The 17,656-nt window shown below is 44.2% G+C and overlaps 2 protein-coding genes across 3 annotated transcripts in view; one reads left to right on the forward strand and one right to left on the reverse strand.

Annotated features, from left to right (window-relative positions):
- Positions 1-3,018: 3,018 nt before the first annotated feature.
- krt98 (keratin 98) overlaps positions 3,019-17,656 on the forward strand; it is a gene marked incomplete at its 3' end in the record, with an annotated part of 21,615 nt that continues 6,977 nt past the window's right edge. The window contains exon 1 of the mRNA XM_084441306.1: positions 3,019-3,066. The remainder of the gene's footprint in view (positions 3,067-17,656) is intronic.
- Positions 3,325-7,467, reverse strand: LOC311311555 (keratin, type I cytoskeletal 19-like). 2 transcript variants are annotated; one of them, XM_084441304.1, is made up of 8 exons: positions 6,926-7,467; positions 6,340-6,422; positions 5,809-5,965; positions 5,516-5,677; positions 5,201-5,326; positions 4,040-4,260; positions 3,814-3,830; positions 3,325-3,707 (listed from the first exon to the last, which is right to left on the reverse strand). In XM_084441304.1, exons 1-8 carry the CDS (start codon positions 7,409-7,411, stop codon positions 3,655-3,657), a joined length of 1,305 nt encoding a protein of 434 aa, XP_084297430.1. In that variant the 5' UTR covers positions 7,412-7,467; the 3' UTR covers positions 3,325-3,654. The 2 variants fall into 2 exon arrangements, with proteins under 2 accessions (XP_084297430.1, XP_084297431.1); XM_084441305.1 differs by having other exon boundaries at positions 4,034-4,260.

Raw genomic sequence — 17,656 nt, forward strand, 5'->3', positions numbered from 1 at the left:
TGGAAACATGGCTATAGATAGGCCTGTGTGAACTTGAAGATCAGTTCCACTAGATGGAAGCAAAAATAACTTTAGAAGTTTCTTCTACAGTAGCATATGAAGCTGAGTGCTTTGGCACCTCAAGCCCAGCCTTCATCAGTGTCTACAAGAGAAATCTATGCAATATGACTCAATGTACAGATACGTATCATGTAGCTTACTGCAGCACAATTCAGAATTGAACAGATCCTCACCTCAAGCAAGTTACTGTAAATAGACAGCAGAGGGAGCACAAGAGTATCACTTAAGTCCCACTGAATGTAAACAGAGATTTTCACAGAGACGGCGTTTATCCACTAGATGACGTCCTCATCTTTGGTAACTGCAAGGGCCAAGAGAGTGAGGAGAGAATCTGAGGCTGGATTTCAGTAGGCCTATACTAGGCTATAGTTCCAAGGTTGACTTGTCAGTCATTCTCAGAAAAATCTGTGATCCATGCCAATGATAAACATACTGTACACGGAATGCCAAAAAACAGTGTAGTGCTAAAAGCAGACATTTTGTTGAAACTTCCAAATTTAGACATGGCCCCTGTTTTACACACAAACATGTAGGGGGTTGGAAAAATGGAGTCATAGGCTACTTGAAGCTTCCAGTGCCAACATTGTGAGGAAAATGTGGATCATTTGCTCCCCTGCTTGCTTGCAAACAGTGTTACTCACTGGTTAGCAACGTGACCACCAATGTTAAGATTTGCACCAGGCTACACAGAATTGAAGTCGATGGGAGGGCTATTCTCTGACGAGCTTGTTACAATGTCTACACACTGCAAAGCTGTTTTCCTGAAGGAGAATGTTTTTGGACAAGCTCAAAGTATATTTGGTTTATTCTGATTGTTTATCTGTGTATGTGTCACGCCCCATACACATTGGCTGATAAACAACTTCTAAGGCTCCGGGGTCAAATCACATACTGTATGTCTAGATGGTTGTACATACTGTACAGTACTTTGTGATCTATGTGATACACAGATGATCACAATATAGCCTACATACAGTAACATACAGTAATGCTTTCCCCTACAGCATGAGAATAGTGCAGCACTGTTTATTGACAGTAAGCTGCTAATCCCACTTTCATGGACAGAATTAGATACTTAAGATCTTCACTATAGTGTATGTAGGCTACTATGCGGGATCAGGATATGCTTTTTGACTGAGAACCAGTTTGACCTGTGTTGCTTAAGTCATTCAGCTTTTTGTGTATCACCTCCACTGCATTCACAACATATCTGGACAGTATTTTGTCTTCTAATGTAAAAGGTTAACCCTTTTAACCCTGTAAGTACAGTGACAGTATTCTGAATATTAATTGGATTTTCCCTGTAATACTAGAAAGCACAGTTTCTCAGCTTTCAGGAAGTATTGGAATCCCCCAAAAATTAGATTTGTAGATTTCTTATTTAAAAAAAATATATATATTTTTTTTTACATTTTGCTGGTGACGTGGTCGTATTCAAAGGATTAATCAGTGCAGTTTTGGTTACCTGACTCAGGCTTCGGAGGAAAGATAGCATGATGTCAGCGACTGTGCATGCATGACACAGCAGGAACGCTAAACTTGACAGACCGATGGTAACTTTTCATCAAGTGCCAGTGGAGATCCAGCTGAGAACAACGATAGTGTTCGAAAATTTGCACGTAGCTAACACTGGGCTGCATCTCAAAGTGGCAGTGTTGGTATTGGGCCACCTTCCCTCACCCCTCGGCTGCTTCCAAAGGTCGCTATCTCGGCCGATGTTCAAGACTTCCACAGACAGCTCTGACACTGTCTGTGATCCCGGGCAGAGGTTAAGAATTTTTCTCGTTTTTCGTGTCAAACTTAGCACGGTACTAGAATAGACTATCAATGGTATTCCTGTGAGGAATTCCCCCTCTCAACCCACACAGTGCACCCTGACAGACATAAAATAGGCTATAGTCAGTAAGCCTATTGGAAGGACTATTTGGCTATAGAACCTAGGCTATGATAGACTCATCATAGATTTGGTGTCATAAGAGCCTGGTAATTAGCCTACATTTGTGTAATCAGTAATGATCAGATGTATTAGATGGCTACTTCACTGCCTTCAGGGAAATTGACCAGAACTACAGTATATTATTATTTAAACTTGATAGACAGTAGGCTAATGGATAAGAAGAAGCATATTAACCATAGTCCAACATACCTGCCAGTAGATCAAAACAACAGATTATAGTTTTCAGAGACAATAGGAAAGAAATCCACGGGAAACGACTGATTGTTATCATTATGAGATTATCCTTCACTTAGAAGCACACTGCAATGTAACATGATTAAATGTTGTGAGTCCTTGTGTGGGCCTAGTGTGTGTGTGTGTGTGTGTGTGTGTGTGTGTGTGTGTGTGGCAGGGGAAGAACTATTCCTAGTAATTATGTTCCAATATCAACATTAGACAGAGTAGTATTGTACTACTGTATCATTAGATAACTTTGCACCTTTGGCAGAAGGTTCTCATTCACATAGAAGTAATAAGACTATACAATAAAGCGCAGTATTGCATGCACACACACACACACACACACACACACACACACACATGCAAACACACTCACTCACTCACTCACTCACTCACTCACTCACTCACTCACTCACTCACTCACTCACTCACTCACTCACTCACTCACTCACTCACTCACAGGCAAGCACAGACACACACACACATCAACATATCTGTCCTGTTCCACTGCACAAACCACTCAATCTGAGTTAGCATGTGCAGCACAGTCAAACAGAGATAACCGTCCCGTCGACAAAGGTTCTCTTTGTTCAGCTGCTCTGAGTTTGCCTCCCCAGTCAATGTTTTTGGTGCCGTCTCTAGGCAACAGAAGCACTTGGTGAGTAAGATCCTGTGTGTGTCATAACACCCCGCTGAAAGAGGTTTCAGGGCAAAGATTAGTTGTCCAGTGGGCTGTGTCGCTTTAAAGAGTAATTTCACCACACTACCACATGCTGTGGTCACAGAACCTAGTCATAGTACTAGTCGCCCATTCTGTGGTGTTCGATGAGGTAAGCTACAAGACATCCATGACTTTCAATAGCTGCTAGGCCTAATGTTTACAGTATGTTTTCCACATCGGAGTTCAGTCATTGTCCACCAACTTCCTAACAACCCCACTGTCTGTTTGTTGATCCGCTAGAAAACGATTCGGTTGTCATGCCTACTAATGATGCAAAACTTGTTACAGTAGTCTAGACTTGTTTACAGTAGCCTATGTCACAAATGGACAAATGGAACAAGTCATTTATTTCACACAAGAGTTTATATTCACCAGCATATTTATTTTCAAAAACAAGACAGTCACATACAGTGGGGAGTAGCAATTGTAACTCAGTGCATTTATTTTCTATCTCATAGTAATTTCACTTCCTGGAATCTCCCTTAGGCTTAAGGAATTCCTTAATAAGGAATAAGAAATTCCTATGATTGGCTGAAATTCTGTTTTACAAGCCTATGAGAGTGAGAAACATTGCAGTGCTAACAAGTCAGTACCCCCACAGAGTGTTTTGATTGGCTAGTTCTCCACGTTGGTCTTAACAGTGGTGTTTGTGAGTGTGTTTCTGGAAATATCTTGCTCCACTAGTAGTGTTGGGTCTCTAGGATATGCGAGTGGTTTGGCTTGTGGTCTTGACTGTGGTTTTACTTCCACCTGTGGGGATTAAACAGTATTATTAGTGTTAACATTAATTTTAAAATGCTACAGCATCATAACGTGTGCGAATATGTGTGTATATATTGAAGTAGGCGATAATTACCTTGAAAATCTGATGGTCTGAAAGGGAAGTGGTGTGAAAAGTATATGAAAACATTTCAATAAATCACAAACTTCTGGTTTAAATTTTGTTACTGTACATCAAATCTTGATGTTGATGCAGAGGAACTTTTATTGACTGACTGCTGCCCTCTAGGCCAGGTCACCCTTGTAAAAGAGACTGTCTCAATGGGTTTTTTCCTGGTAAAAAAAAAACTACGTACTGTTACCTAGACTCTTCTGTTTCCAGAAGGCCCCTGTAGGTGGAGATCTCCTGCTCCAGCCGCGTCTTGATGTCCAGCAGCATCTTGTAGTCCTGGCCCTGCTGCTCAATGCTGGTGCGCACGTTGCCGAGCTCCTGCTCCAGCATGTTGATCTGGTTCTGGTAGCTTGCTAGCATGGCACCGTAGCGTCCCTCCGTCTCTCTCATGGTGTTCTCCAGAGCCCCTTTCTGTGTCAAGGAGAGGGGACGATGTGGCGTCAATCACTGAGGATCTGCACCTGGTAGTGTGCCTAAAACACGCGCTACAACCCAGGAACTAAGCTAATGCTAACAGAGGACAACAAATAAAGCCCATGAGCTAAGCTAATGCTAACAGTAGATAACGAATGTTAATGTTAAGGATGTTAATGTAAACAACACTAACTCAATCCGTTGTTAATGCAACTCTATCAAGCATGCTCTAAGAGTGGTGAGGTGATTGTAATTTTGTAGGCTGAAAAGTTAGCATTGGCACCACTGAGACCAGAATCCCTGTAGGAAAAATGAATGGGATTTGCAAAAAATGCCGGAAATACTGTAAGGTCTGTATTTAACAGAGACTCCCAAAATATAATATGTTTTGTTCCAAACGTTAAAACACATCAGTTGATGGGTGTTTTGTGAATTTTGAAGCCCTTGTAAAAATGAATGGGGGGAAAAAGTCTAAGCTTATCTTGGCAGTTGCGTACTTTGCCATACTTGCAGTTAAGTGCAAGAGGCCCTGCAAGCTAATGGAAGACCTGCCACTGGAGACTGATTAATCTCAGCTGGATACAGACTCTCCACGGGAATAAAGCTCTAGGCCAGTCACCCTCCTGCATTCCTTCAGACTTACGGTATACGTACACTCTCTGTTTATGTCTCGCTGAAAGAGACCAGTTGCCCATAAAAAGGCTTAGTAATAGAACTCTACGCCCTCCCGACCTGTCTTCTTTATCACCCTCTGTCTGCAAGTCCTCTCTCTCCTCCTTTCCACTACATTATCTTTTACATCTTTCTCCACACCCCCCCTCCCCCGCCCTGCCATCAGCGCCTTAACGTTGAAGAAAGAGGTATCGTGTTCCTGCGGGTTCGTGCTCAAATAAGGCGAAATCCCTGTTGTGGGATTACCACAGCGGTTGTGCCTCACCATGCTGAGTTGAGACTGCAGTTCGATCTCCAGGCCCTGCATGCTGCGCCTGAGGTCGGTGAGCTCCGTCTTGCTGGTCTGGATGGTTTCCGTGCTGACGGCCACATCCTTGGACAGGGCTTGGGACTGGAGGAGGGACAGAACAGGAGGATAGGGTCAGGAGTCGTCGTTGAAATCTCACTGAAACAGACTCTGTTGAGAAGCTTGCTTACTGTATCCCCCCCATAGATATTACTGTTAGTTACAGTACCATTTTAAAGGGGTGGTTGGGTAAAGACCAGCTAGACTTAAGGTTGCCTGATTCTTTCTGGTTACCTTGTCATTAAACCAGGCCTCCTGATCACGACGGTGTTTGTCTGTGATGCCCTCGTACTGGGCGCGCATCTCGTCCATGACTTTGCTGAGGTCCTGCTGGGGCGCGGCATCCACCTCCACGTTGACCGTGCCGGTCAGCTGACTGCGCATGGCTGCCAGCTCCTGAGGAACCATGGGAAACGGAGTCAGAGAAAAAGTGTCAAAATAGAGTTACAGTATCTAGCCTCAACAATCCCGTGCTGTCAGTCCAACTTTAATTCTCTTTCTCTCCATGCCAGTTCTGCAGAACCCACCTCTGCATGGTTCCTCTTGAGGAAGGCCAGCTCATCCTGGAGACTTTCGATCTGCATCTCCAGGTCAGCCTTGGTGAGAGTGGTCTGGTCCAGCAGACGACGCAAATTAGCGATGTCAGCCTCCACAGACTGGCGCATCATCAGCTCATGCTCGAACCTGATTGGGAGGAAGAGAAAATGATGTTTACAGTACATGAGATGTTTGCGGCAGTGGGCCTACAATAGTTAACATGTATTGCTAACAGAGGACACATTTTGCCGACACCCAAACAGCCTTGAATCATTATTGGATCGTTTCTTTCTTTAAAGGAAGAATTGAATCGTGTCCACCCAGTTCCATTAGCATTGCAAGCATGCTCACACATTTCTTCTTAAAATATGTCAAGAACAGTAGAGTGGATGTCTGGTTTGAATCAAACGTGTGATGGAGGATTTAAAAAGAATGTTGGAAAAAAGCCAACCATAACTTTAAACAGCCTGGTTTTCCACAACCGAGGTGAAACGGGTAAAAGTGTTAGGAGGGGTTCTCACTTGGTCCTGAAGTCATCAGCAGCCAGCTTGGAGTTGTCAATCATGAGCAGGATGTTGGCGTTGTCAATGTTGGAAGCATTGATCTGAAAGCATACGATTGATCTGAGGTCAACACCAGTTTGCTCAGCCAAGAACTGGACTGAATTTTTAGCTTGCTCTAGTCTGACATCGGTTGCACTTGCATTGGCGCATTTGGTAATGCTATCACCTGTTTTATCAATTGCAAGGCAAGTTGATTACAAATTCCATATGTTGACATACCATCTGCTAGTTTTCCCATCGAGAATCAACATATCTCTGCTAGTGGAACATACTATAACAACATGTTCCATCTTTTTTTTTCAGGTAACACTGGGATCTAAATATCTCGTCATTTACTCAACAATAAACTATACACCTAAATATATGTTCTGTTGGCTCACTATGAGGTTCATTGGTGAGGAAAAGAGAGAACCATGGCTTGAGCCATGAATCAAATCATTATCATGACTTTATCCATCCTGTTTCACTAAGTGTGAACGCCCCTTGGGGATAGAGTACAAGGCCGTGAGATAAGCCTGCAGCAGCAGTAGGCTGATCACCCTACCTTATCCTTCAGGTCGTTGATGATGGCCCAGTAGTTGCTGTAGTCCCTCTCGGCGGCGGGGCCCTTCTTTTCGTAGTACTCTCTGATCTGAATCTCCAGCTTGGAGTTGGCATCCTCCAGGGAGCGCACCTTGTCCAGGTAGGTGGCCAGGCGGTCGTTCAGGTTCTGCATGGTGGCCTTCTCGTTCAGGTGGACGGAGCTCTGGTCCAAGGCGCCGGACAGGTCGAAGCCACCGCCGCCGCCGCCGCTTCCGTAGCCGCCTCCATAGCCGCCTCCGTAGCCGCCTCCGTAGCCGCCACCGAAGCCCGAGGAGAGGTTGCGGGAGGAGGAGGAGGAGATACGGGTGCCGCCGCCGGCGCCCCCGCCGTACACGCTGTAGGCCTTGGGGGCACTGGAGGCGAAGCCCATCCGGCTCATCCCGCCACCGCCGCTGCCACCGCCACCGCCACTGCTGGAGCGATAGCTGTAAGTCTGATAGGACGACATGCTGGCTGTCTGGCTGATCAGGAGGAGGAGAGGAGAGAGATGACCGTTACTCAGTCTGGAGCCGTTAGGGGTGTGGAGCTGGATAGAGGGAGGCTGGCTGCTCATATAGTGCAGCTCTGGGGCGTGCCGACGGGGGTGGAGGCAGGGGGAGCGGGGGGGGGGGGGCTGGAGGAGGAGGGAGAGAGGGAGAGAGGGAGCGAGGGGTGGTGACTCAACTTTACAGCTACAGTCCAAGTCTGTGTGACTTCAAGGGCAAGGGTTCAGTTTCCACCCATGTGCGGAAATCATAATGGAATGTGTGCGAGTTTGTCTGAGAACGTATTGCCTATCTGTGTGTGTGTGTGTGTGTGTGTGTGTGTGTGTGTGTGTGTGTGTGTGTGTGTGTGTGTGTTTGTGCGTGCGTGTGTGTGTGCATGTGAGTGTGTGTTTGTGTGTGTGTGTGTGTGTGTGTATGTATGTGTGTGTGTGTGTGTGTGTGTGTGTGTTCTGTGATCGTCTGCTGCAGAAGCAACACATTTCAATGTCAGGGCAGTGAGAGTATCAGTGTGTGTCTGAATATCTACCGGTTTCTGTCACATCAGTCTGTGCTTCCAAGCTCGCTCTCATGTTTGCAAATCTTTTGGCACCTAACCTATTCAAACACTGAAGCGTCCAACTGAGTTAAAGAGTTACCTGCCACACCAGAAGTCAACATTCCCATTATTTACAAAGCAAATAGTTTTTCCATATCGATATCTGTCTTTAACTTTAGAAATTAAGCTTAATTATACCCAGGTTGTATAATATTCATGTATTAATTGAACACTCAAAAATTACAACTTATATAACTACCATTCATTCAACATTCAACCATTTCTTACAGTTAGACGTGGATAATAGTTTGGCACAAGCCCTGCAATAACATAGAGGTATATTTCAATGAGGAATACTCACAAATTCTTTGAGTCATTTATTGAATGAAATAATATTGTCAAACCATTACGTCAAACCTATATGAGATTGACGTAACAGACATGGGTTTAATTATGCGCGTGCATCGGGAGTTTCCTGACTGAATTAGCTCCGCTTGACTGTGCAAACATCTAGGCAGAGACAAACAAAAAAAAAAGATAGGAAAACAATACAGTATGAACTTTGAACTATTGCAACTGTGAAGTGGCTGTGTGCACATCCAACCTGTACTTTAGGCCAGGTGCAGGATGAAAAATACGAATCTATACATGGAAAACCAACACTTTATTTAAGCAACGTTTCTACCCCACATCCCCAAACCTTCAGTGTTTTTCACTTTCTCAGTCCCACTTATCCATCAGCGGTCTATTGTTCTCCATGGCCCAGCAAACAGCACCTTTACCCTTTAGCAGTATGGACCACGTCCTGTGTGTGTGTGTGTTTGTGTGTGTGTGTGTGTGTGTGCGCATGCGCGCATGTGTGTGTCTCTCTCAGTGTGTGTGTGTGTGTGTGTGTGTGTGAGTCGTTACCCCCAAGCTTCTCAAGTTTGTTGTTTTTGGCCCAAGTAGGTCAGAACGTAGGAGGAAAGAGAGAGGGGTGTCAGTGGCGTGTGTGTGTGTGTGTGTGTGTGTGTGTGTGTGTGTGTGTGTGTGTGTGTGTGTGTGTGCGTGCGTGCGTGCGTGCATGCATGCGTGTGTGTGTGTGTGTGCGCCTGCATACGTGCGTGTGGGAGGTTGAAGTGAGCTAATCTTTTTGGAACACTGCCACGGTCCCTCCCAGCCGTACATCTGGTGCATTATCAGCTGAGGGAGTGTGTGTGGAGGAACGGGGCCTCACTCTCCCTCACATCAGGGTCATCCCAGAGGCACGGGGCGGACAGAGAGGGGCTTTCTAATTACATTTGCATGATGGATTCCAGTGTGAGACCAAAAGCGGGTCTGTCCATATTACACAATGAGCTTTAAGTTCTGTAGCGACTTGACAACGACTCGATAAAAGGTCAGAGGTGATTGGGAAACCAAAGGCCTGTGGTTGGTTGAAAGCGTGCATGGGTCACATGCAGTAGTACAGTATGCTATATTCTTGGTAAATGGTAAATGGACTGCACTTATATAGCGCTTTTCCACCTTAGCGGCACTCAAAGCGCTTTACAATGGCCTATCATTCACCCATTCACACACCAATGGCGGTAGCTGCCATGCAAGGTGCTAACCTGCTCATTTGAAGCAATTTTGGGGTTAGGTGTCTTGCTCAAGGACACTTCGACATGTGGACAGTCGGAGCTGGGATTCGAACCACTGACACTTCGATCATTGAACGACCCACTCTACCAACTGAGCTACAGCCGCCCCTTGGTGTATTCTTGATGTCCCCCTACAATATTCCTGACCTCTTCTTTCTGAAAACATACACATCAGATGAGAATAGCTCCACGGTGTGTCCTGGTTTATCGAGCGTTAATCGGCGGCGAGAACTTCCGGGAACAAGCTATGCTATTCGTGGACACCAGTGGGAAGACTCTTGGGTTTTGTGCGGGAGGATGATTGGCTATCAGGGCCACGCGGGGAGGCTGATTGGCCTTTGTGATTGGCCGTTCAAATGTGGCTGGATTGGAGAGGAACACGCTGTGGCCGCGTTCGGCGACCCGCGTTCGGCGACCCGCGTTCGGCGACCCGCGTTCGGCGACCCGCGTTCGGCGACCCGCGTTCGGCGACCCGCGTTCGGCGGCCCGCGTTCGGCGGCCCGCGTTCTGCGGCCCGTGTTCTGCGGCCCGCGTTCTGCAGCCCGCGTCCTGTCGCGCTCGACTCCAGACCGATCGGCCGCTGTTCCCGAGAGGAAGCGCTCTCACGCCTGGCTGTCTGTGAGCTGAAGTAGCTTTGGCACAAGTGGTGCAAAATGGGCGAAGCAGGTACGGGCCGTGGCAGATGCCCGGCAGGAGGATGAGTCGCCCGGTGTTGTGAAGGACGCTGCAGACGCTGACTCAACAATCCTCCCTTTTTTTCTCGGTACCTGCCAGGGCGACGCCGTAGCGACCTGTCTAAACAGAAAGTGAGATCAGTGGCTCATCTGTCTGGCGACTTGTTCTCGCTTGTCGCGCCGATTGAATCACTCTCGGTGCACCAGGGCGGCTCCGGACTCTCACTTCGCTCTGTGATGTATATTGTCTGTGTTTATCCTGCCATAAAAATACAGTCATACATTATAAATATAACTGATAAGGATGAGAATACAGTAGCCGTCAGGTGGGATTTATAAGCGGAAAGAATTGTGACAGATATTTCACACCCTATGGTACATAGGGTAGAGGACCTGCCCCACCTCGGTTCGAGGACTGATATCGGCTGGTCTGCCTCTCCCTCCCCAGCAGCGCAATCCCAACCCAGTGACGGGTGAGGGACATGGGCGCGTCCCTCACAGTAGCTCAGTGGGAGGCACCGTCTAACATGCAATTGTGTGAGGTAGCAATGATCCAAATGAATATCCTGCACCAGAAGGCCTAGAATTATACCACACAGGCTGAGAAACGACCGTGCTGTAGAGCCCAACCCTTGTGGACCCGTGATGGCATACGGGGTACGGTGAAGTGGGAACATCTGCTCCGAAACTGTTCAGTCATAAAACACGGAACCGGACAGTTCCAAAGCGAAATATTTCCAATCTCACCTGTGCACCATTTGTGTTTTTGCACTTTTGCACCACTTTTGGGCTTTCTTTGTGTGAATAAGTAAACTAAACTAAACTAAAAATAAGTTAGCATTGTGTGGGCAGCTGGACTTGATACAGTAGTTATCTCTCGCTTTGTTTGATTTATCGATTCATAAATCAATATTGATAAATAAATAAATAAATATAGATATCTACTGTAGCAACCTAGGCTACTCAGGTGTGCTGACTCAACCAATGGCAAGTTTAGTTTAGTTTAGTTTTTTAGTTGTTTTTTTTAACACACAAAAGCTTTAGGATTGTGTGAGTTGGACTCAGGTCTGTCTTTGGATGATGAGGAATAAATTGGACTAGGTTGAACTGTGAATATGACTCACTGTAGACACAATGCTCCACCTAATCTCCCTTTGTCTTCCTCTGGCCTTGCTGGAGCATCTGTACACATGGGTATGAAAGAAAGATAAGGAGCCTTGAGAAATGAACTTAAGCCTTTGATATGGGTGTTCTCTCTTGGGACAGATTGACCTTGAGCGTAGGGAACAAACAGTATCAACTTCAAGTGCCTTTCAAAACAGGAAGTGAACTGTTGTTATGGCAACAAAACACTTCCAATGTGTGTGTGTGGGGGGATAGCCTACACTTGTCAGCAATGTCTGCTTTTATAGCTCTTTCACTTTGGTGAAACTTAACTCTTCACTTTGGTGCAAATATCACGTCTCAATGATACTGGAAAGCATCTCCATGGAATGAGTTTACTTTCTTATCGATCAAACGAATCTTGCGAGGAGAAATTGTGCACAAACAATGTGCTCAATAATAAAATATAATCCCCCAAATTAAACTATTCCCAAACCAATAAGCCAAAGGAAAAGAAACAATTATGTCCATACATCATGAGACCCTTTGAGGGATATTCGATGTTTTGGTAAGAGGAAGTAATTGTGAGTTTTTTTTCTATATCATCCCCATAGTGCACTGTAAGAAAAATAAAATGTCCCTTCAGGGATAAAGTCATCATTCAGTTCATATCTATTTGTCTGACTGACTGACTGACTGACAGACTGCCTGCCTGTCTGTCTGTCTGTCTGTCTGTCTGTCTGTCTGTCTACTGTTTCTATCTATCTATCTATCTATCTATCTATCTATCTATCTATCTATCTATCTATCTGTCTGTCTGTCTGTCTACTGTTTCTATCTATCTATCTATCTATCTATCTATCTATCTATCTATCTATCTCTATCTATCTATCTATCTATCTATCTATCTATCTATCTATCTATCTATCTATCTATCTATCTATCTATCCCATGGTCGGTGACTTATATTGGCTGGTCCGTCTCTCTGTCCCCAGCAGTGACAGACTGAACCAGTCTCGATGGGTGCGGGACATGGGTGTGTCTCACACAGCAGCTCAGTGGGATGCAAATCAACACAGCTTCCAACATGTAATTGTATGAGGTAGAAATGACCCAAATGAATATCCTGCACTCTACAATTATACCACACAGATTGAAAAACTATAGACGAATAGTCTTTGAGGCATTTGATATCGTTCTCTAGACAAATCACAGCAAGAACAGGTAGTTGCTTGTACATACAGGATGTAGCTACAGGACTTGATCCCTTTTGGAGAGAAGAATGTGGTCAAATACCTTATCCATGGCAATGACTTTGTCTTTGCTAAACAAAGCTAAGATGGCTTATGTTAGCTCCACTTTGGCGGCACCCAAATTAGCCCCTGTGTGTCTGGAAAGACTCAATAAGGTTACAGGGTATGTCCCCCAATATTTTACCTCGAACAGCTCGAATCAGGTTACTGTTTGTAGACAAAATGGTCACCATGGCAAGAGACAGGCACCTGCAAATGTATCAACCTGACAGGTGGATGATCTCATTGGGAGTGTGTTGTTATTATTAAGCTGTTACAACCTTACTCATGCATGAGACAGCGTTGTCCATTGTTTAGTTTTGATGGTCTGGATTCCTCCACACCAACACAGACACGGGTGTCCTTGTCATCGACCAAAACCAATGAACCAGGCAATGAGAGTGAGAGTTGAAAGCGTTCCCATGCTTATCACAGGCGGATCACTTCCTCTTCTTTGATCTCTGACAGGACGCGATGATGATTTCTGTCTCGTCCACGTTTTCTCTCTCAGGTATTATTTTGTGGAATCACCTGTTCATAAGAGTGCATTAATGAAGAACATGCATGGTGTGTTCAAGGCGTTTCAAGTATGGGTGTGTGCTCTGGGCAAAGGGAGAAATAACTTCTAGGTGTGTATGTGCATGAAAAAGAGTAATTAATTGATTGAAATAAATGTACTAATTGGCTTTGCAGTTACAGACAAGTTCAACAGTCATCACTGCAGCATTCAATAAAGGTGTGTCCATTGCTGTATTCAGTCAACATACTCTCAAGAAATATGGACAGCTATAATCCTGTAATGTACTACTTGTGCCATTCCATTGTGCCTTGAGTACATACTGTACAACCCAGTCGTGTATAATAACTATAGGAATCAAAGTTAGAAAAAACATGTACAGTGCATGGGGGAAAATAGGTACAGTACTTGTTACTCCAATAATGAGTAATCCCCTTCTATATCACTGTATAATATCCTTTTTAATCACACATTGATGTGATGTAACCAGACATTTTACTAATAACAATTGCTTACAGAACAAAATAACCCATACATTACCAAGTATTCAAAAGCACGATTATGGCAACGCAACCACACACATTTACTTACAGTAACCTCTACCAAAGCAGCTATTGTCTTTCACTAACCTACTAGGGAATCCACCTACAGTTGTTATACACCTGTTTATTTGCACCCCTGTACATCTGGATTTCTGTATATTCTGTACTATTTTTAATTCATATTCTCCTCTGTGTTAGGCTACTTTGTTGTCCTCTGTTGCTGTAATAAGTGCCATTTCCCCTTGGGGATCAATACAAAGTTCTATACTGCTACTACTACGACTACTACTACTACTACTACTACTACTAGCCTACTACTACTACTACTACTACTAGCCTCCTACTACTACTACTACTACTACTACTACAGTACTACTACTACTACTACTACTACTACTACTACTACTACTACTACTACTACTACTACTACTAGCTTACTACTACTACTACTACTACTACTACTACTACTACTACTACTACTACTACTACTACTACGACTACTACTACAACTACTACTACTACTACTACTACTACTACAGTACTACTACTACTACTAGCCTACTACTACTACTAATACTACTACTACTACTACTACTACTACTACTACTACTACTACTACTACTACTACTACGACTACTACTACGACTACTACTACTACTACTACTACAGTACTACTACGACTACTAGCCTACTACTACTACTAATACTACTACTACTACTACTACTACTAATACTACGACTACGACGACGACGACGACGACGACTACTACTACTACTACTACTACTACTACTACTACTACTACTACTACTACTACTACTACTACGACTACTACTACTACAGTACTACTACTACTACTACTACTACTAGCCTACTACTACTACGACCACGACTACTAGCCTACTACTACTACGACGACGACGACGACGACTACTACTACTACTACTACTACTACTACTACAGTACTACTACTACTACTACTACTACCACTACCACTACCACTACCACTACCACTACTACTACTACTACTACTACTACTACTACTACTACTACCACTACTACTACTACTACTACCACTACTACTACTACTACTACATGTTAACCAAGCAATGCTATAGAAGCCTCTTTTTGATACCTTGAATATAAGCCCAGGGCTACATTGACAAAGCAGAAGTATGTGTTCAGTTGTCAGTGCGTTGCAGCTGCCTGTGCAGACTGCCGTGCCCTCGGCCTGCAGGGCCCCGGATCAGGCGACACCCAGACAGCCACACCCTAGTCTGCTCCGGAACAAACAGACACTTCCCTGGTGGTAGTGCTCCCTCTGGTGATGGCCCGAGGGAAGGTGGAGCGCAAAACGCCTCTCGGGTCATATCTAACAACCGTTGAACAATATCAGAAGGAATTCATCTCCTTAAGCGGTGGGTTGTGGGGATAGAGAAAACTTAGCGTATCTGTAGCGTGCGCAAAAAGATTTTGTTGTTGTTTTTTTGACGAACTTTTCACATTTCATGATGGCCCTTGCGGTGAACTTTTTATTTATTTATTGCGAAAGTTAATTGAGAATGACATCATTTGTTTTAGAATTGCTGCGCTATAATTGCAAAAACCTGCAATCACGGAAATAACAGTTGACTTTTACCAAAAGTGGAGACATACAGTATATTTGGAGACTCATACTGTATACAGAGTATCATCGCCCCAAGAATAAAACTTTTAAAAACTCCTGGGCTCTGGGCTCCACCCATTCTCACTCATCTGTAAAAATGTGCATCGTCAATCCAACCCCCAAGCCACACACACACACACACACCCCTTCTCTCCCTGACACACCCTGTAGTTCACACACAAACACACCCACATGTACACACACACACACACACACACACTTTTCTCTCTCTCTCTCTCTCTCTCTCTTACTCTCTCTCTCTCTATCACTGTCTCTCTATCACTATCTCTCTCTTTCTCCCACCCACACACCAACCCTGTACAAACACACACACACACTTTTTGCTCTCTCTCTCTCTATCACTGTCTCTATCGCTATCTCTCTTTCTCCCACCCACACATCAACCCTGCAGCACTCGCACACTCCTCTCCATAACCACACCCGTATAACACACACACACACACACACACACACACAGAGTGAACCTTTTTACTCAGCTCCCATTGTCCCTCTTTTTTTCTTTCTTTCTTTTTTTTGGCATTTAAGGCATGACAATAGTCATTGAGTCATTGACTACCAGGTTAAAGGACAACCATTCCAGGCTTTCACCTGTAATTTAAAAAAAGCATTCAGGTGGAGTAATAGCACCCTCATACAGAGCTGATCCCCACAGATGATCACAAAGCATCTAAAAAGTGAATCTAAGTCACACCTTTCAATGATAGTGTTGAATTGCTAGAAGCATAAAAAAATCAAGACAGTTTTGCAACAAAATGTTAAAATGAAGACAAGGATTGACGCGTTTCACTAACACTGTAAGCATAAAACATTATTTTCCCACTGAAATTCATTACATTACAGTCATTTAGCAGATGCTTTTATCTAGCTTACAATAATTTAATTTAACATAGGAAGTCAGTGTACCACTACTCACCAGAACTCACAAGTGCATCTCCTTTCTAAACAATTGACTAGGAGCATAATCTAGTGCTGAAGGCAAAGAGCAAGAGTAGTGATATGAGGTTTAGCAAACTAAAAATAAAATCAGGCTTACAAGGGAGGATCCTGGTAGTACTTCTTGAAGAGGTGAGTTTTGAGCCTGCGGTGAAAGATGGGCAGTGACTCTACTGTCCTGACGTCAGTGGGCAGTTCATTCCACCACTGCAGGGACTGGACAGAAAAAAGCTGTGACCGTGTCGATCGACCGCAGGGGCCTCGGAGTGACGGGGCAACCAGTCGCCCCGAGGTAGCAGGATAGTTAGTAGTTCCACTTTAAGCCAGAACATATAACCAAATCTTGTTCTGAACAAGAGAGCAAATGAATCTCATGCCATAACTTATATTATTACTTATACATGCCTACAGTCAAGCCTATAGAGGAGGAGATGTTAAAATCATATCTGCTGCCGTTTTTCATGCCACCCTCTGATATGCATGCCAGTATCAGAGCTGAACAGCTGGGCTGCATTCCTCTGGAGCTGATTCAGTGTGTCAGGCCTGCTGGGATGAGATTAGTTGTTCTTTTTGAAGTTGGCCAAAAAATGCTTTGAAGCAGAATGTTCATGAAAACGGTATCAGAGTTGCTCAGCCAGTTGACTTTGGCAGGTTACTGGATCACACTGTTTTGAAAAGCCCTTGAAAGAATTGGTTTAAAGTAATAATTCACCTCACAATCAAAGTGTGTCTAATGTTTTGAGATAACAAAAGTGGACTAATGTTGTGGTGATTTAACATCCTATGCAGTCCTAATAATGCACAGTTGTTCCAGCACTTTGTTTCAACTTAAAATCCTGTACATAGAAATGATTAGGACTCATTTTGAATGTTTTGAGGGCAGACTATTAGGCTATGATCAACATTCAATGACATCAACGGCAAAGCCTTTTTAACTATACCTGTAGGCTATCTCCACACCTAAGCATCACATTGAGGCCTAAAAAGCAATTTATTACAGTACATGGACAGAGTTGTCAACTCAGTGGCTGTGTAAGTATTTTCATGGATGACTACCAAAGGGTTTTTTCTTCATTGTTCAATGAATTATTAGTTGGAATGTATGTCCCCCTCACTCTGAAAAGCTCTGAAAAGATACAAACTCACAAAACTGCATTCTCTAGTAGATAAACTCGCTTGGTCCATCACTGCTGTTGTTGTCGACGCCTTGTGATCTATCAGAGGGACTGATGATGGAGAAGAAAAGATGTGAAACGATTAGCAGGGTGGACCCGTCACACAACTTGGAGCTATTGTGTCGCGGA

The sequence above is a fragment of the Borostomias antarcticus genome (assembly GCF_949987555.1).
Source record: "Borostomias antarcticus genome assembly, chromosome: 7".
NCBI classification, from domain to species: Eukaryota; Metazoa; Chordata; class Actinopteri; order Stomiiformes; family Stomiidae; genus Borostomias; species Borostomias antarcticus.